This window comes from Lytechinus pictus, chromosome 15 (assembly GCF_037042905.1).
Source record: "Lytechinus pictus isolate F3 Inbred chromosome 15, Lp3.0, whole genome shotgun sequence".
In the NCBI taxonomy this organism is placed as follows: Eukaryota; Metazoa; Echinodermata; class Echinoidea; order Temnopleuroida; family Toxopneustidae; genus Lytechinus; species Lytechinus pictus.
Genome location: NC_087259.1, coordinates 17,730,001 through 17,751,198, shown reverse-complemented (window position 1 = coordinate 17,751,198; position 21,198 = coordinate 17,730,001). Strand labels below are relative to the sequence as shown.

Genomic DNA, 21,198 nt, shown 5'->3' with positions numbered 1-21,198 from the left:
GTGGTATAATTAGGCCTATATTGATCATTCATTAGTGGTACTAATTAACACAGCTCTCTTCAGTGCGTATCAATAAAAAATTTATACTTTGAAATTAAGTCCTTCTTTAATAAAATACAATATATTCACATTCTTAGACTTTGGTCTCATCTACCAGAATGATGAAAGTGTATTTTTGCATGGACAGAACCGTACTGTCCATCGATCCTTGTAAAGCTCGCAGAAATTGGTTTGCACAGAAATGATGGTATTCTTAATTGGGAAAAGGCGCCCTTCTGGGTCAATGGAATAAAACATTTTTTTTTATAACCTTAATTTCTCCGTACGTGATTGAACATTTTAAGCATAGGTAAACATAAACTTTTACTGTTTGTGCCAGCAAGATCAGAGGATAAAAATGAAACAATGCAAACAAAAGTTTAATTATTTCAGACGTCAACAATTTTCTTATTTGTTTACGTTTGTCAGCTAGAGGTTGTTTAATTTTTTTATATTACAGCAGCACGAAATTTAAAGTAGCAAAAATGGTCGGCACCAAGTTGCAGGCACATAATTTGCCCGGCCCCCCCCCCCCTTCTCGCGAGTGCCCCCGGCCAGAAAATTTGAAAATGATTGTTGCTATAGGCCTAGTAAAAATCCTTTTGAATCATTTTGTAAACTCATATTTTGGTTCATTGAGTGTTGGCAACTGGGAAGGCAGGGCAACTAGCATACCCTGGTAATTTGTAGTTCAGGCCAGCTCTAAAAAAAAAAAAAAAAATCCCCCCCCCCCCCCCCTTCCAGTACGCGCGCTTCCAGTACGAGCTGATCCGACATATCCGATCCGACCAATTAATTACAGCACTTTACAGTACGGTACGTACGACTTGACATAGGCGAGTACGCCGAGAGAAATCACCCTCGGAACTTGTTGGGATTTTAATTTAAATTCATTCGGTACACGCTGCTTGCTTTGGAATTGGAATGGAAGCCCCAACAGACGAAGGATGCCCATCAACTTCCAGAGATATTGTGGTACGTTTCAACTTTCGAGTTCGTATTGTTAATTCATTAATTTCACCCAAACAATTGCTCAGACAGACAGTCACTTCAGCTTGGCCGCGGCCGCGACACAAATTAACGGGCCAACGGCAAACGGCTGCGCACTACGCCTGAGTCGCCCCGGTAAATCTCGCTCGCTTTTCGGAAGACGAAAATTTCGTATCGAAATGAAAGGTTAATATTTTAATAGAGTCTAGTAATAAGTAAAGGCTGAACTTCTGCTTTGAACACATCGGATTAATATAAGAGTTTGGTTTTCCAGCGATCTGACCTGTAAAGCTAGTCCTATTCTTAAATAATTCTAGACCAAAAGCTTTGCCTTTGGTCTCCGTTTTAATTCCGCTGAACTCAGTTCCGTTCCGTTCGTGATGTGTTGTTATTTAATGTTGGCTCCACTCACCAGTACAGAGTCAGAGACCGAAGTTCTAACTCGATCTGTACAGGGAATCTATGTGTTTATCCAAGTTCGGATAAGCCAGGGAAGTGGGAGTTGCGTGACAGCCAAAGTAAGTGATTTTAAGTCACTGTTTTTTGTCCTTTTCAGTTTATTTTTTCCCGGTTTGGTGTATTTCACTTTTCAGGCTAAAAAGAAAACGGAATAATAATCTTTATTTTGGTTCTTTTTATATATTTTTAAATAAAGACAAAAATCGATGAGCCCCGTGGGGGGGATTTTGCATTGTTAACCCCCTATTAGCGGCTGCACGATCGCGAGCCGGCTGTGTACGAGGAGAAATTAAAAAAAATTGAAAATGTTTTAAAAATTCCTCAAAACAGACGGTAGACAGGAATAACCGTCGTTTCTGGGGATTTATTCAACAATTTCTGACATTTTACTATAATCCCCATTTACCGACGGTAGTGTGTTAGTGCGACTGCGAGCCTGCATGTGTAATCTGGCTCGACAATTCGGAGGGTGGGTTTTGTCCAGATTTTTCATTTCTTTTAAAAACTTTTAGATTCTAAATGACATCATATTATCTTGAACGAAGGCCCACTATTTTCTTTAGACTCTAATCTTTCTATTGATACGATGTAAAATCTATAAAATATCGAAAATATACGTTACCGATGAGTTATTCCCCGGGTTATTCCTTATTTTTTAATTTTCTGCAGGAGAGGAAAATATGGCAGCCGTCAACGAGTTGTGCTTTTATCAAGGCTTTCCGATTAAATTTTCGATATCTTGGCCAATCAATGCGAGCGACAAGTTCCGAACGCATGCACATCTACATATACAAGCGCAAAGCAGCGGCACAAATCGCGATATATAGCGACTGGTAAATACGTCTGTAAGGATGATGACGTCATCCAAGATGGCAACTTACGTTGACCAACGAAAGGATCGAAGATGACGATGTTTTGATCATCGTTTGAAAGGAATTAGCGGTAACTGCGGTTTAAGGTACAATATTTCTGAATTTTAAACATTTTTTCGTAAATATGGATGTGATTTCTTTTTCATAATGTGACATTTTATGTACATAAAAACGATCGGAAAATCGGGTTTCCGCTGTTAGATCTAACGTAACTGCTAAAATACGTTGTCTGTACGTACGGGCCTCCAAGCTCTTCAGTCTATGTATTGGTGAGTGAGCCAACGCAGTTCAGCGGAACAACCAAAATACAGAGACTGAAGCTTTTGGTCTAAACAGACGGCTGCTAGCTGTCAAGGCCTATTCTTGCCCTATATTGGCCTAAGCTTTAGTGGATCTAAGCCTTAGCTTGGCTTGGCCTGGTCTCCTTAAATGTTGATCTTATGCAATCAATGATGATGTAAATTGTGATTTCATGATCATGTCATGAACACAATTTTTTCCTTGTTCTTTTGATCCAACTTAAAAAAAATCTAGATTAATAATCTAGGGGCGAGGTCCAAATCATCTTCGCAGCCCTGGACTGTAGTAAACTCTGTGTAAAATCAATGTCACCCATTCCCATGTACGTTTGGACTGGAAAAGAAGTGACATTAGTGAGCGACTGTCATGACTGGCTGGGCAATGGCAATACAGTAAGCCTTGACAATGAAGGCCAAGGCCCAAATCAAGGCTGAGGCCCAATTCAAGGGGCTTGTCCAAAACGAGGATCGGGACATCCTCATTACCCGAGATAAACCAAGACAAATCATGTCAAAATTAAGATTGTCTTTGTTTTTAGGAGGAAAGTTTTTTTTTTTAATTATGTTTTTTAAATGTCTTTGACATTCCCCCTGTGGGACATAGACACAAATTTAACAGAATTAAGGTAAGTAAGACGGTGCCTAAAATAAGTTTCTGTTACCTCAACTCCCCCTGTTCACTGTCTATATTTTATGACTTGCCATGCTGTCCTCCCACAATCTTGTTATGAAACCTGACCTTTACATCAAATTGACTAGCGCTGGCGCACTTGATTGGTGTCGGCATTTGATATTGACAGGTGAATGAACTTTCCTAGACTTCTTATGTTGAGAAGTAATTGAAGACATTCCTTGTAATTAGGAACGATCCTCACTTTCAGACCGGCGCCTCTACTGTTAAAGGTTAGGTATGGTAATTACTATGAATCAACCAATCCCAGGTTTTTGTTCCTGATTATATTTCACTCCTTGCTATCCCTGTTTTTGCACATTGCATTAGCAACAATTCCTAGCTATGGCCAAAATGAGCCAAAATTGTTGAGGGGGCACAGTTACAAGTACAGCCACTGCAGGAGGCATTTGAACAGAGTAAAAATCATCTGCTAAGGCGAGGTTACATTCCAAATCAGCAGTCTGGCTTTTGTTTTTACGAAAATGCAAGTCCCAAAACACCTGCAAACGGTATGGAAAACCATGTCCTAATGTAAACGGTAACGTCCACGTTATCCCTGTCCCTCATATTCTGAGACAGGGTCTTCACTATACATGTAGATTTTTCTATAATGAACAGAAGTTAGTGATTTAGATCTCCATATTCTTAGCTTTTTAGCAGTAAGCAATTTTGCACTCAAATACTGATCACTACTAAGTATAAACAAGCAATGCAGATACTACATGTGAAATAGAAAGATTATTTAATTTTCTTTCTCCCCTCCCCCCCCCCCCCCCCAGGTCGGGCGAAAGAGCACCAGGAAGAGAAAGGTCATTACTCGTGATGACAGTGATGCAGAGATCCCTCCCCAACTAAAGCCCAAGAAGATGAAAAACACAACAGGTAATTTGAAGAAGGAGAAAACAAAGACATACAGGCAGGCTCATAAAGAGTGCATTGCAAAGGTGGAGGAGAGAAGTGATGAGATGAGAGAGGACCAGACCCTGCCCCCCTCCCCCACTCAAGTGGTCAACCATTATATGCATTATTGTTCCAGATTCTTGGAGCTACTCCCTTTAAAGGGGGAGTGAACTGTGTGTGGTCTCTCATTGACTGTTTGTTATAAATACATAGTCTTAAAATTCATGTATACGTTTTCAGATATTTAATACTACAGAGAATAGATTGACCTATAATTGTATATCTATAGAGAAACTAAAATATTTTGAGAAGAAAAGTAATTGTTTTGCTACTTGGTAACATAATTATTGCAGTGTAAATGTATTGGGTAGTTACATGTAAGTAGCTTGTTATCATTCAAGTGGGTCTATATTACTAGACTACACTAGCATTATGGGTCAGGAAACTGGCCAGGTATGAGTAGTTGAGGACTCAAGATGGCGCTATTGGTTCGTATCTGCTTTAAGGAGGGGAATGTGTTAGCATTATTTAGCCCCTTCCCTTTTATTGACTTTGGAGAGTTAGCCATCAAAGCCATAACCCTTATCACAGGAATTTGGAAAGAATGCTAACAAAAGTATCCCCTAGATTTCACGATTGTTTTGAGAATATTTTTGTATTTTTAAACTACCCCTAAATAAAAGTATATCTGTAAAAATTGCTAAATGTCAATGATTTCTCCCTCAGACTTTTTCCCTTATAAAGACACCTTTCCCTGAAAGGAAATTACTTAAAAGGCATTTGTAGACTGTAGTCATCTATGGCACCTGTAATATCATACAGAAAAAAAACAGTTATGTCAACAGTCAAATGTAAAACTTAGCATAATCCTCTTTTATCTTTTTCATATCAAGTACTACAAACAAAGTAGGAGATGTTTGTGAACTGTGTTTATGTTATAAGGAAAGGACTAAAAATTGTCAATCTTAGATTCTCCTCCCCATTTTTTCTCAGGAAAACCCTTTTGTTGCGACAAGTGCAGTTCCCGATTTGTTGTGAATCCTCTGAGACGTAAACCTGGACAGAAAACCAAGGGCAAGGCAACCCCTCGTTATGTCAAGGAGCCTGAAAGCCAGAAACTTCTCACACTCTGCAATGCATGTGGTAAATCTATTTTTTCCTTGATTTTATACAATAGCAAGTCTTGTAAAGGTTTAGCAATACGGTAATAATTTTTAGGTTTTGTTTGTATATGAGGGCAAGAATGAGTGTTCAATTCAGCTAGTTGATTGTACTTGTGCATGTAATTCTTCAGAAATTGTAAATATAGTAGCTGGTGATAATAGTAGTCTGTACATGTAGTAGTATGACCAAGAAGAGAAGTAGTAGTAGTAGTAGTAGCAGTAGCAGTAGCAGTAGCAGCAGCAGCAGTAAAATGGCAGTTATGATTTAGACTCTCCAACATTTATCTTTTAGACACTTTCACATTTCTTCTTGTTTTAAATATGTAGGCCTTAAGATGGAGAGAAAGAGCAAGATGACTCCTCGCGATCCCCCTCCTACAGCAGATGATAAAAAGCGTTACTACGAGAGTGCAGAACACTTTGCAGCGTCATTGGTCGAAGGGCTTGGAGAGCCAGATGGTATGTTGTTCCAAAATCTTTCATGATGAAATCCTGTCTTTACTCACCCTTTCAGTAATTCTACAAGCAAATATCTTGAAATCCATTTTATTCATGGTCTATTAAAGTCTGGGCTAAGAATATTGAAGCGATATAAACATCAAACATACACTGTATGCTGCTGGTGAGTTACTAGGGTATTTCCAATGGTCAAGAAAACTATTGTTTTTCTCAAATTCAAGGAACATGTAGTTCGTAAAGGGCAAAATATATAATATAATGATATATATCTGATTTTGGGGCCGGGGCTGCTTTTCAAAACTGGTTGCCTAAATCTGCAACATTAAATACATGTAAGCTTTAACATTGCAGTTTATGGGGATTTTTCAGCCCTCCCCCCCCCCCCCCAGGGCTCTTTTGAGCATTTCAGGGGCAAAATCGCCAGAGCCCCCTGTAATTTGACCCATGGTTTGTAATGTTGTGAGCACTAAAGTAATGATAAGTTGATAATCTAGATGTTAGATTTGCATTACATTTGGCTCCCCATAGTTAATCCACAACTTCAGACCATCGTTTAACTTACACCAGACTTCAGAATACTGGTCACACTTATCTTACACTTTTTAGAAGGTAGGCTATTAATTACATACACCATGGCCCGTATTCTGAACTCTGGTTTAAAGTTGTTTAACTATGGAGAGCCGATTGGGGCGCAAATCTCTCTTAAAAGTACATTTACTCTAATGACACTGAAATTATTCACAACTGTCAGAATGATAACTGAAATATTTTCTTCATTATGAAAGCAATGGGAAACTAAATAGCAAATATAAGAAATATACAATATTAGCAGATTTTTTTAGTTTTTGGCTCCCCATAATTTTAGCACAGAGTTAGACCATGGTCTAAGTTAAACCTGACTTCAGAATACAGGCCCATGTGTCTAAGAAAAAAAAGAAACCGGTTTTCAGAAATCACAATCAACTAATATGTTATGATTACCAATTTGGAACCAATGATAATAAGAGCAAAACTATTATTAGATTTGAAAACAAACTCTTAGCAAATTTTCCATGCATGGAAGATTACAGCTGAGGCCCATCAGTTATTTTTACAGCAACTCTTTCTTTAGTGAGTTCTGGATTCACACCGTCAGATGAGTGAATAAAACATTTTTAAAAAACCACAAAAAGAATACAAACGAGCCATCCTTCTCTTGCAGATGGCCATCATGTCCTTATCGAATCCTTACCAATTTTTCTGCTCACTTGAAATTGACATTAATATTCCAAACTCTTGTTAATCTATTTATGCACTTTTATGCCAATTTGGTATCACTGTAAAGGAGAAAACTAGATCGTATAATAATGTAAACAAAAATGGCACAATTATTTCACCTTTCAGGTTTACTCGTGTGTAGTGTAAATGCTTCTGTTGGTTGTTATAGATGTTGACATTATGTTTCCATTGATTTTAGCTGAAAAGTTAACATGCCCTGTCTACAACTCCAAACCCTGTGGCTGTATTCAAAAGTTCATCATTGGAGAGGGTATGTATCTAGTAAAAATAACTTTTTTTTTTAAATTAATCTTAAGTCAACTACTTATTTCCTTGGTTATTCTATTCTACAAAAGAAATATAAGTTTATGGTCGGTTGTCTGACACAACGATATACATTTGAAGAAAGTCAAATATTCAGGACTATTGATTGGTTGAAGTTAATCAAATTTAAATTTTGCATCAGCCAAAACGATGGCTTTCAATGGACCATCAACATAAAGCCAAAATCGTGATGAACAGTCGCACTGAAGATTTCTAACACAGATAAGCACACGTGGGACAGTGTATTATTATTCCTTGGAAATTGACATGATATCTTGCTAGAATTCCATGATTATTGTGCTCATTTCTCAGCAACTACACATTTTGATTGACTAGGTGACAGGGAACAATCCAAGAAGCGAGCCCTTCATCTGCTGAGCATTCTGAAAGATGCAAAACGTCTTCGAGAGAAGAAGTTCTACAATAGAGAAGAGGTTCTACGCAAAGGAAAAGGGTAGGTTCATTCTAACAATGGAGACTCAGTTCGTTCACTGCCAACTGTTAGATGTGGGCCTGTCTTACAAAGAGTTACGGTTGATCCAATCAATCGTAACTATGGAAATCCATCAGTGTCTTAATTTTTTCTACAGGAAATTTGCACAATGTCTTTTGTAAACAAAGTGAATCACAGCAAATTTTCAAGAAAACAATGAATGCATGAATATACCTCATACTTAGGAAATATTTTGAACAAACATGCATAATAGATGTTGCTGGCTTTCCATAGTTGTGAATGATCGGATCAATCGCAACTGTATGGAAATCCATCCATGCCTTAATTTTTGATACAGGAAATTTGTACAGTTTTCTTAATTATCAAAGAGAATCACACTGAGCCTTCAAGAAGAAAGATGAATGTATGAATATACATCATATCTAGGAGATATTTTGAAGAAATTTGCAGGTTAGATGTTGATGTTACTGGCCATCCATAGTTGTGATTGATCGGATCATGCAACTCTTTGTAAGACGGGGCCCTGGGGTTGAAATGAGTATTATATGTGACCCACCACTTGTTGTGGAGTAAATAGGAGATTGGTCTACACCAGCATCATCTAGTTTCTGCTTTGTCGTGATCCAAATGGTCTAATCCTGCTTCGTCTTCAACCAGTTAATCTACTAACCCATTTAGTCTAACTGCTATTGAGCCCATTTTCCATTTTGTGTTATTTCCAGTTAGGCTATACCTATTTCGATCACACTGGGTGATTTCAAGTTCAGTTATGACCTTTTGGTGTTGGTGTTAGGTCAATTTTTACATGAGTATAACACCAAACATAAAATGAAGATGGTCCCGAAAATTCACTCACTAGTTGTTGAGATGTCAATAATGTGATCTGGATCAGTTTTACAAACTCTGAATAAGTTTTGGGGCTAGGGGAAGCAATCCAAATTTCAACACCAATACCAAGACCAACATCGGACTTGAAATCACCCATTGGTCTAGCACCACTAGGTCTATATGGTTTATAGCTGAACTGTGTATGACCCATGTTTTCAATGACCAGCTGGGCATTAGACTAAATGAGAATTGGACTAAGTTGGTGTTAGACTCACTGTAGTGCAGCCCAAACAGCAATTATATAGTAGACCAAACAGCAATTAGATAGTAGACCAAACAGCAATTAGATAGTAGACCAAACAGCAATTAGATAGTAGACCAAACAGCAATTAGATAGTATACCAAACAGCAATTAGATAGTAGACCAAACAGCAATTAGATAGTAGACCAACCAGCAATTAGATAGTAGACCAAACAGCAATTAGATAGTAGACCAAACAGCAATTAGATAGTAGACCAAACTGCAATTAGATAGTAGACCAAACAGCAATTAGATAGTAGACCAAACAGCAATTAGATAGTAGACCAAACTGCAATTAGATAGTAGACCAAACAGCAATGACTCCTCTTTTATTTTTTTATTATTCTGTGTAGTAATAGTATACCTGAAAAATATTCCTTTTTTTCCATTGAAAAAGAATGCCATCGTATTTAAATTGTAATTTATGTAGATGGAGAAAGCATTACATTCATTTCTTCTTTTTATATAAATTTTTGTTATATTTAATTTTTTTTTAAATTAGACAGCGGAAGGTGGGCCTAGGTAATGGTCATCGCAAAGCCAAGGAATATGAGGACTTTGTGTTGTCAAATCGAAAGGTACTACGTGGGGATTTACGGATGTGTGAGCGGGCGACGCAGCGTATCCTCCTCTACTCCAACAACTTCCTGCACAAGCGCTTGAAAACGGACCCCCAGAATCGCACACAAAGGCTGCAGAGAACCAAGGGGCAGGCTGCACTGGGCAAACTTGTTGACATATCCGAACTGCATGAGCAAACTTGCTGTTCTGAGAAGTGTGTGCTGGTATGTGTTCAGACTTCCTGAATGCCTTTTTGATAGATATACTGTATACCTTGTATGTGAATATATGAACATAATTTGTATACATTATCACAATATAAATACAAAAGCAAGACAATCATGGATATGTAAGCTATCAATTTCATTAGCTTTCTTCTTTTTTTCTTTCATATTTATTAAATATTAATTTTCAATGTTTCCTGCTTCAAGTTTTATATGATATGAGTAATCAAAACATGTGTGGACTTATTTTAGTTGTAATTACAAAAAGTGCAGAGAATTGGTACACATACGGTTACAAAAATGAAATAATTGATATTGTTAATTCTGACAGAAAAAGTGAGCTTCAGACAGCAACTGTTTCCACAAATTATGCAAAAACATTGAAAATGCTGGAAGTTGTTGATAAAATTTTTATGATGTTTGAGCTCATGGTATGTGTAAGATCATCTCATTTGTCCCTTATCTATCTTTATAAATTGTGGAGATTCATTGTAAATATTGTGTGCAAAAATAGGAAAAAAAACCTCTTAATGAAATTTTACCAATGTTTGTAATGAATTGTATTTCTTGTTAAATCCTATTGATTCAATTCAACTTACATTTTAGAGTGGATGTGGCCTTTGAAAGCAACATGATTTGGTTGCAAGCAATCATAACGTTGGTCTCTGTTCTCATTCATTAACTCTTTAGTTGGCGCGTACACACAAATTGCTGTTGAAGCAATGGAGAGAGCGGGCAATCTCCGGGCAGCTGGAGGCCAGGAAAGTTCTTGCTGAAATGCTTACTCCTTCAGGTATGGCTACAAAGACTTACATTGACGAAATAAAGATCATATAAAACATAGATGGAACTCGTTGCTTTTAAATTAACACAAAATCCCTTATCCCAAACAGGATATTGATTTTCAAAATGTTTTATACTCCTTCATGTAATTTTACGTGAGCCATACACAAATGAACAATTTATGCAAAAGAGAGGGAAAGGGTCATTTTTTTTCTCCCTCCACTGTACTTCTTAGATGGTTGTAAATGCAGTTGATTATGACAATGCCCGTGAAAGTATTAATTCAATGAATGGGGCATCCAATACATATTGCATAAAGTGTATATAAACTGGTTACATGGTTGGTTACTTGTTAGTATTTATACAAGCCTGCATGCTACAGTGATCTTGATTATACCATATCCATTTTACCATTCATCACATTCCCCTTTTTTTTTTAAGGTACCAGATCACACTTTGTTAATGAACAATTTCTGTGTGATGCATTGCAATCTATAAATTTTGAACTAGAAAACTAGTAAGTATTGTCATCCAGTCTACATAAACCTGATTCCGTAGGTCATGGATCCAACTGCGCCCGTTTCATCTCCATGGTAACGGGGAGCAGCATCACCACCATTGCGAGGGTGAAGGAGCAGATGACGAAGACTGGCGGAGACCGGGAGCCCCCTCAGCATGGCCTCAAGAAGTACTGGAAGAACCATCCCAAGAGTAAAAGCAGTCTGCTAGCGGAGGATGGAGGAGGGATGACGGGCTCCAGGACAGGGTCAGCTGGAGCTGGGCAGGCAGGAGCCCAGGGATCTCTTATGACGGTGGTAAGGTATCTCTTGTGGTAACAATCTTAAAATGAGTTTGAACAATAAAGTCTTTACAAGCGTTTGTAGAAATAGAAAATATGTTTCAAATAATTCTAGAAGAAATAAGCATGTCATTCCAGCCTGATATCAGGTCTTTTCCCAAGCAACATTAATACACTGTTCTACATGTGTTCTTATCTGTGTTGATGATAATCAGTATCGTCATTTCACAGCCGAGATTCCATGATTACATAGAGCTTGGTTTATGTAAATAAACTAGATCTACCGTGGGGACGTCGTGGTCTAGTGGTTAAGACACTCGTCTTTCAACTTGAGGGACGAGGGTTTGATTCCCAACCATGTCATGTTTTCCTTCAGCAAGAAATTTACCCACATTGTGCTGCACTCGACCCTGGTGAGGTGAATGGGTACCCGGTAGGATGAATTCCTTGAATGCTTGAGCACCCAATCAAGGTAGCCATGCTAAAGCCAGAGTAATAATAACATTATCATGATAAGCAGGGCCCGCTGGGAGAACAGTTTTCAGAACTGAAGTGGCTACCTGGGTGAAATATGACATTATTATTGTTATTGTGATATGGTTACATTCAGCCTTGATTTTAAATACTTATTAGATATCTTTTTGCTTCTACAGGCTTTTACCTTGAAATATAATTAGAAAAGAAAAATGGTATAAATGGGTAGGGAGCAGCTGATCCGTTGTGTCATATAATTCAATAAATTTCCATCTTGTAATGATCTATGATGAATGACAATTGTTTGTCTAATAGAAGCGGGTATGAAGTGATGTGTCAGATGATATATTAAATGCACAATATGAAGCATCTTCTATTTTCTCAGAAAATTGCATTTTAAGAACATTTTTGTCACATGGTATGAGGAAGCTTCTCACATGTGACGCCACAAAATCAAAACTTTGAAATTCCATACCTCCATTCCATAACAGATTTTCGCCAAAGATTTACTAATGTGTTTCTTTTCAATTTATGATTTTAATTTTACCAACTTATATGCAAGGGCAAATTTCCCCTTAAAGTACAAGATAATATATTTGCATTGTAGCTATAAGAAATAAAAGAAATAAAAGAACTTTGATTGTCATTGGTGGGACTATTATTTATTTGCAGGCGCAACTCATAGAGCAACAAGATCAGCTGAAAAGACTGCAGCAACAGCTGGAGGAGCAACAACAACAAGTCAGACAACAGCAGAGAGTTGTAGAGCAACAGTTAGTTCAACACCAACTGAGGCAGAGTAGCAGGCAATTGAAACAACAGGTATGTTGCCATTAAAACCTTTTCCCCTCTACGATTGTTTACCATCACCAATACTGATTTGCTTCTGTGGGTAAACTGCCGATTCGTCTACTTGCCACATGTTCTACCTTCATTTAGTCAAGCGCCATTCTGTCCATCAACATTTTTTCTTAACAGCTATTTGGTCCAGTAACCATTTTGTCCAATAATCACTTTGTCTAATCACCAGTTCGTATTTGACCTTTTTGTCTCATAACCAGTTGGTATATTACCCATTTTCTTTTCATTCATTTCGCCCAATCAACACATAGTCTAATTGGTATGTGGACTAAATGGCTATTGGACCACCTGGTTATTAGACAAAATGGTGAGTGGACGAAATGGGAATAAACCATGTGGATTTATGGACGGACTGATGGTAGACCAAATGATAGTAGACAGGTTGGTAATTGGACAAATCGGTATTAGGCCAATTGGAAATAAACCATTCTGTGGACTCAGGTCAATACTCCAGGCAAAAAAGAGAATCAGTGCCTCTGTGATTGTATTGATCAGATTTATGCTCTAATTATATTCTCTTAACACAGGAATTTGACTGACTTCTCTATAAATCATTGTTTATATTTGATTTATATATATGCCACCACCATAGTAATGTTGGCCACTCGATCTTGGAGCTTTGCACTAATAGGACAAAAAGTTGATTAAAGTGGGAGTTATCACTGAATATTTCATGTTACTCGGATTGAAACCCTTTCTAAATAGCTGTGAAAGTGTCAATAGTATTATCTATACTCAAGTATCATTTAAACTCTGATCTTACAAAGTGCAGTGGCTGTTGAATCTATCAGCCCTTAATTCTTTATGACAATTTGAATTTTGATTTCTTTTCTTATCAATCCCCCTTCCAGTGTTCTCATTTTTCTTGAAAATTGCTCTTCAACACTTAGAAGTTTAGTCATTGGATCTCAGAAAGCTACATGTACATACAAAGTATATAATGTGAAATTTCCAGTCCAGTAGACGCTCTAACATTGGTTTTATATATAAAAAAACCCAAAATATTCAGTTATTCTATTTTTTCATTCTGCTTTACCTCATCCCCCCACTCCCCCACATTCCTCCTCACCCCCCCCCCCCCCCCCCGCCAGACTGTACTGACTGAAGCACAAAGGAAGGTTTCACTTCAAAGAAGGGCTGGAAACATGCCAGGTAGCTCTAAGACAAGTGCATCCAATACTACCACTACTCCACCTACTGCACAGGTGAGGAATGACCCTCTGGTCAGATAGAATTTAATTCTCTTAAGGCTTGGTCCCACTGCACTTACGGATGCAGAGAGGATGCAAAACGGAAAAGAATCTTGCCATCCTTTGGAAAACATTATATATATCCATTGTGAACTCTTTGCATACATGTTTCATACGCTCTATCTCCATCGAGCATCCGTCCACTTTTTTTTTTCACCATTTTGTCCATTGTCTGGAGCAGTTGAAAAACGGATGGAGCCACCCCAAAATTTTGCTTGTCTGCTGTATCCGTTATGAGTACGTTTTGTGTCCGTCGGCCAGTGGGACCAGGCCATTACAATACCAGGGGGTGTAACTTCGAGTCATGCTTAAACGCCAACGCACACATGTTAATTAACAAGTAATCTAATTGATGGATACCCAGTAGTGCTCGTCCTGTACGCAAGATCTGACCAATGCGGTGATGCGTGATATATCCCACGCAACTTGGAATTCAAGTGTAACTATAAGTCACTCTTCCCCTCCATTCAAACAAGTACTCACATAAAACACATAATTAAGATTGAATGTAATTTTGGGTTAATTAGTAGTCTTTTTGATAAAAAAATAATTGAATTTGAAATGATTTGTAATGGGGCCAACAGGTCAAAAAACTAATCAGAATAAATTTTATCAATTATGCTTGTTTGGATCTTTGGATAAAGAAAGGTAGTAAAAAAGTGTTCTTTAAAGCTTTAAAGATTTTCATGGTACTTAGATTAATTGGTTTGTATTGACCAAATGTGTAATTGACATTAAAAGGATCGTTGATATTTTAGTTGACAAAAAAGAACATGTACTTCTTTGAAATAAATATGTTATAATTTCTATGTAAGTCTTTCAGTATTTTCTGAAAACGACAAACATTCAATCAGAGCATTTTTTTCTGTGATTATATTTAGACATTTTACATCATGTCATTACATCTATTCCAGGGGACTGTTTCATAAAGCTGTTTGTAAGATTAGAGCAACTTTAAGAATGACTGGTGATCCTTTCTTGTTGTAAATGATAGGTTCATTGTTGATTACTAAGCGCGTAAGAAATGTTCACCAGTGGTTCTTAAAGTTGCTCTTAACTTACAAACAGCTTTATGAAACACCCACCAGATCTCTCAACCATTGTAAATTTGGAGGATATGATCTGAAATTTTCCCTTTCAGAGCTCCTGTTATGATATGATTTTCCTGTTTTAGGGGGTAGTTTTACTGTGCACTCCTATGAGAAATATTTTCTGTCCTATCCTATTTATTGATGTTTCCTTTGGGTGTTTTTTCTTTAACAGAACATGTCTACAAACAGAGCAACAAATTCATCTACTCTGTCAATGCAACCCTTTGGACCTGATCAGGTTGGCCGTGTTCACGTGCAGCCTTCTGTATCTGTAACACAAGAAGCTCGGGCTGCATCAACACAGCAGCAGCCATCTAATCCACAAGTACCTACTATTATAGGTGTGAATGTAGAGCAACAACAGTCGCAACAACAGCAGCAACAACAGCAACCGCAACAGCAGCAACCCTTGACAGCTTCAGTGCCAGGTATAGATGCCATTGCTGCCAAGCTGTTGCAGCAGAACTTGCAGCAGATACTTGCTGAACTGCAGAATCAGATGGTGACACAGCAGTTCCAGCAGCAGCTGATGAACTGCGGGATGCAACAAGGTCCGAGTGGTAGCAACCAGCCCCCAAGCTACAGCACTGCAGTTGCAGCCACAAACCACTCCCAGGTGATGCAAGCACCACACCCTCAACCACCACAACAGAAGACACAGAAAGATGGTTCACAACAAACACAGATCATCATACAGACCTTACCAAGCTTGCAGCCTAATTTGCTGCTGAGTAGCAATGGACATGGCGTACCTTGTAGCAGCAATATGCCACAGTACGTCAATGCTTCAACAAGCGAGCCAATTGCTCATCTCAAAGCAGGTGATAATACTCAGGTCATGGTTCCTATCACTCTCCATCGACCTGATGGCCACACTGCAGCAGAAGAAGCAGCCAACGTGGAAGAAGTCAACGTCCAACTCCAGGAAATCATTATGCCTCTCTCCACCCAGGATGCTGAAGCTTGCAACATGGTCCTACCGCGCCAGCAACAGCACCACCTTCCCACAATCCTTCAAGGCACCATCCAACAACACTCTCAGAATCTGAATCAACTGGTAAGCCACTCCTCGGATTCCACTGCCACCCGTCCAGCCACGACCATGAGCATTGAGAACCTGTGTAGCAGCCAGCACACATCACCAGGCAACATGGGGGATCTTGTTGTGAACGAAGTGGAGGATACAAGCCGGATGATGCAAGGTAACGAGGAGAGCATCCCATCCTCTATCCCTCTAGTTGGAGGAGTTTCGGTAGAGACGCTTTTGTCCCCTGAAGCTCTCCATCTCCTGAACTCAACAGGTCAAGCATCCCTGAATGTTTCTTTGGCTTCTGCAAGACCTGTCAAACAAAACACATCTGGGCCTGGCCCCTTGTGAAACACTTCAATAGGAGAAGTGGTGGCAGTCTGAAGTTGTGAACACATGACTAGAAGGCCCGTATTTTCAAAAGAGGTTCCAGGTGTACAATGGTACTCAACCGTGGACTACGCCGATTCTGTGTACATAATTACGCTTATTTCATCGCGTACACTAAAAAAAAGTTTGATTATAATTGTATACTTTGGGTAAAGGGTGCTAAATTCATGCACGTTAATACAAGAAATCTGCATAATCCATGGTTTCGTACCATGGTACAATTGAAACCTCTTTTTAGAGTAGGGGTCTATAAGACTCATCATATATCCCTAATATTGCAACAAAATTATATGGATCCCATTTTTCCCCTCACTTTCTTAATCCTGCCATCATTCAAATGACAAATATTTTTATTTCGTTGGTTCCATTCATAATCCCTGTGTCTGTAAATGGATACTCTCTGTGCATGTGTGTGCTTTGAACAGTTTGAGACTGTTTATACATGTAGGTTTTAAATATTGAGGCTGCTTTAATGTTATTGTAAAACAAACACTTTCATTGTGTGCTTGTACTTATTTATTACATCAATTGAATTGATGCCTGATCATGATTTTCTGATTTCATGGTTAATCGTGTGTAGCAGCCCCAGCTGAAAACCCACAAGAAATCACATGCTAGGTCCTCTGTTATATAAATTAGAGTAGTCATTTCGACTTTATTATTGTTGAAATTCATCTGGTAGAGTGGTTCTCTTCCTGCCCAATGTTGAAATGTCAAATGATTTTGAGAAGGGACTGACACACCAGGAATATTTTAGCCAGCATATGAATCTAATAGGCATTTTTATTGTGCCATCTATCTAGAAATAATTTATTCCGAGGCGAATTGTTATATATTACCCTGGCTTTAGCTCAAGCTGCATTCCAAGGCTCGGTGCATTTAAGGAATTAATCCTGATAGGTACCTATGCACCTCAGCACTTATTTAGCCATTTTCTTCATATAATCTGATATCAAGAAATTAAATTCTTGTAATAAAAAGAACAGATTGTCTTTGTTGATAAGTAAATGGTTAATATTTGAAATATGAGTTTATGTAAGACAGCTTGCTGCATATACTTTTGTATGCTCTGGCTAAAAAGTCCCTTTATGCTTAAATTCAAAACTCTTTCTCAAATTACATTGTGATCTGTTTATATCAGGTTTTTGGCTGGGCAGACGCATGTTTCATATGGCTTGATCCATGGTCAGTCAGTTTTGTGTCAAAGGAAATTAGAATGTGTAATAAAGCATGAAAGCTGCTTTTTTTTGTTACGGACTTTGTCAGATTTGTCTCTTGCTTTGTGTTTCGAGGTCCATCTAAAGAATATCTAAAGAACAAAATATAAGACAGAAAAAAGGAGAAATAATATTGGTTCGATTCACTCCAGAGAGGGAAGGGATTGGAGAAAGGTCAGAGACACAGAATGGGAGGAAGAGCTTATCAAATGATTAAAGTGTGTATGTTCATTATGTATAAAATGCAGTATTGTGGTAGCAAGGACATTGTTTCAAAAGGCTGATCGAGTTAAGATGAGAAATTGGAGAGCATTGCAACTTGTTGCCATTGTTTGTAAGATGGGGGGAGGAGAAAAGCCTTTGGATGGGAATAAAGAGGATAGGATGTGGATGGGAAATAGGAGGGAATAAATAGAATATGAAGGGGAGAAAGAAGAGAAAAAAAACATGGGGGAAGAGAAAAATATACATAGGAAGTACAAGATTTTTCAAACTTCCATAACTCGCTTATTCTATAACCGATTTTGATAAAATAAGTTTTAGATTGCTCCTCTCCTTTATTCTTTCTGATAAGATGGATTTTCTCCTTGTATAATGGTTTCCTTTAACATGTTGTCCCTTAGAGCTCAAAGACGCATAGAAAACACAAAGTACACATTTCGTACCCAATCATCCTCAATTTATTGTGAAATAGTAAAAATTGACATTTATTACATTAAAATTTCTTAAAGTTAAAATTCCTTGTTAAAATCACTACTACCCCAACTGATCTTAAGAAAGGCAACTCTTTAAAAAATCGTTTAACTACGAGTAAACTAATTCTAGATTGATTTTTCATATGAGATGAAAGAGTTTTAAGATATAGATGTAAAATTTTTAAGTGGTTATGACAATCCTCATGTGACCTATTAAAAAATTTGCTTTCTCTTGTGCTATTTACACACGTTTCCCCAGTACATTTATTTTTCATGACATATTAAGACAAAATATGCTTTAGTAAAATTCTTAAGATAGACATATCACCCTTGTGATTTAATCTTGTTTATGACCATGGTATTTCTCTAAATTTCCATATAAAATATAAAATTCACACTTCAATATATACAAACAATATAATTCCTGCATATCTAAAATCCTCTTGTATTGTATTCTGTTAAGATTTCATTCATGAATATATTATTTTGAAACTTGACCTGATAAAATCTGATGTAAAAATCTGATAAATCTCTTAATAAATTTTGTTTGAAAGACAATTTCGGGACAATTGATATTTGATATTCATCATGTCTTTTCACAGGTGTTACTAAAATTACAGCAAACCACGTGTACAACGAGAACCATATACAGACAGAGTGGTGTCAATTCTAACACCAGTCTTAGGCCATCAGGTGGGGTTTTTGTGGATGGTATTCCTTTCACACTAACACCAGAATATATATAACACCACCCAATGATCAATAAACTCCACTTGCAACAAGGTTGTAACAAAATATTTAAAACGGAGGAAAAAACGGAGGTAATGTTATCTGCTAAACATGTTGTAAATGTGGAAACTGCTTTCGCATCAATATACACCTTTTTGAGTTATGAGTAATATAACAAACATGATGTGACAATGAGGCTATGATATTTATAATATGTACAGGAGAGAAGTGCACAGACTTATCAAATTTAACTGTGTAAACGTAATTTATATATTGTACCGCTTCTGTAGTCTGGGGATGAAAACTTGCAATCTTGTAAGAGGTGATGATGTACTGTATGAAACAATAATCCTCCCCTTGCATACACCCCATAAATAAATCCCGCCACTATTGTTATAAATGACCTTATATCCACACCCGATGTGTAGAGCACCTTCGATTTTACTTGGTGAACTAATCTAACAATTTCATACAACACAAAATAATAGGCAAAAAAATAATAAATTTGAAGAAAAAAAAGCCTAATTCTACAATTTCATACATACATCATTGACACATTAACTACAAGAATGAACCCAAAGTAGACAACTACATAAAATCTGAGACAAAAATCATTTGAAGAATTCAAGTGAAAGAGGGTAATATACATTTTTTTGTCAGCTTTATAAAAATAATTAATTCGTTCCGAAATGGCGATTCACTGATGTTATAGAATTGAAGAGAATTTTTTATTTACACAGCTATTGTGATTGTGCGTTTTAAAACATTCAAATGTTATTAAATTTACAGTGATTTAAAAAAGAGAGATATAAAAAAATGACATAGCATATGCTGAGAATATTACTTCAAATGAGAAATGATATGGGGATACACATACTTATTTTAGTCTGTTCAAGACGTATTATCAAAGTTAGCCCCTCAATATATAGCTCCAATAATCCCAATTGCTTAGTACTTGGTACTTATTTTGCAACAAGACACCTTTATGCATCAACGTCCTCAGTATACTGGTAGACCTCAATAATGACATTATAAAACTTTCAAAAAATCCTCTGATATTTGAGGTATTAAATCGAATCATGAATTTGACAAAAAAACATGAATTTAAACATCTTTGTGCAAGCCAGAACAAACTCTGAGTTTTATAGTATCTATATGCAGGAAAGTTTACTGGTAAATGAGGGTACTGATGCTGAGGGCTTTATAGCTTGGAGGTTGCAAGTCTTGGGACCGTTTAAAGTGGTTGTTCATAAGCGTTGTTAGCAGCAGCTGCGTAGGCCACTGATGGCTCTGTCACTGTGCCAAACTTAGTAGAACCTCCCATGCTGGTGCCATGGCTCTGGTGCACTTCAGCTGCCTCGATACGGTGTTTCTTGAGGGCGGGACCCCAGGTCTCACGTGGGTTGGACATGGATCTCCAACGCTGTTGAATAAAGATTAAATGATTTAGTCAACAGGTTGTATGACTGAGTGAATGTGGCATTTAAGGATAATCCATAGAGGACAAATTTGCTTAAACTCAGTATCATATTCCTTACTTGTCTTGCAAAAGATTTACAATTCAGCCTCTTGCTGCGAAGTAAATGTTGTTGAACCGATAATGTCGCACCAACGCATAATGTCGCAGATTGCGACATTATGCCAAGAGCGTCCGACGCATAATGTCGCAGCCAACGCATAATGTAGTTTTTCTAACGCATAATGTCGCAGCAAATTTCTAACGCATAACGTCACATGTCGCAACGGATAATGTCACAGCGGTATTTTCTTCAGGACTCGAGCTACAGATAAGATATAAAATATGCTTCCACTAAGTATTTTGAGACACGAGAAAAAGAATTAAGTGATTTGGAAATCAGGATTACTCTTTGTATGGATATTTATCGGTTTATTGCCATTTCGTCTACTGCCTTTTTCCCCACTATCGCATGGTCTGATATCATTTCGTCTACCATTATTTAGTCAACTATCAACATAGTCCAATAACCATTGCGTCTAATTACCATCTCGTCTAATAGCCAGTTGGTCTAATAGCCGTTTTGTTTATTATCATTTAGTCTAATTTAATCTAATTTAATC

The 21,198-nt window shown here is 37.5% G+C and overlaps 2 protein-coding genes across 2 annotated transcripts in view; one reads left to right on the top strand and one right to left on the bottom strand.

Annotated features, from left to right (window-relative positions):
• Positions 1-833: 833 nt before the first annotated feature.
• LOC129277838 (uncharacterized) lies at positions 834-19,623 on the top strand. Its single transcript, XM_054914014.2, has 12 exons — positions 834-1,014; positions 4,112-4,214; positions 5,226-5,375; positions 5,723-5,854; positions 7,311-7,382; positions 7,772-7,889; positions 9,521-9,803; positions 10,494-10,596; positions 11,145-11,401; positions 12,532-12,681; positions 13,812-13,925; positions 15,234-19,623. The coding sequence occupies exons 1-12, from the start codon at positions 964-966 to the stop codon at positions 16,437-16,439; spliced, it is 2,739 nt and encodes a 912-aa protein (XP_054769989.2). The 5' UTR covers positions 834-963; the 3' UTR covers positions 16,440-19,623.
• The window catches only part of LOC129277837 (sodium- and chloride-dependent neutral and basic amino acid transporter B(0+)-like), a 31,669-nt gene continuing 28,823 nt past the window's right edge, over positions 18,353-21,198 (bottom strand). Inside the window, exon 13 of the mRNA XM_054914013.2 lies at positions 18,353-20,542. Within this exon, the coding sequence (XP_054769988.2) occupies positions 20,354-20,542 (189 nt within the window). The 3' untranslated portion in view covers positions 18,353-20,353. The remainder of the gene's footprint in view (positions 20,543-21,198) is intronic.

Coding starts and splice junctions, on each gene's coding strand:
- LOC129277838 (XM_054914014.2), top strand. CDS start 964: ATGGAAGCCCCAACAGACGAAGGATGCCCATCAACTTCCAGAGATATT. Junction 1,015..4,111: donor CAACTTCCAGAGATATTGTG/GTACGTTTCAAC, acceptor CCCCCCCCCCAG/GTCGGGCGAAAGAGCACCAG. Junction 13,926..15,233: donor CTACTCCACCTACTGCACAG/GTGAGGAATGAC, acceptor TTTCTTTAACAG/AACATGTCTACAAACAGAGC.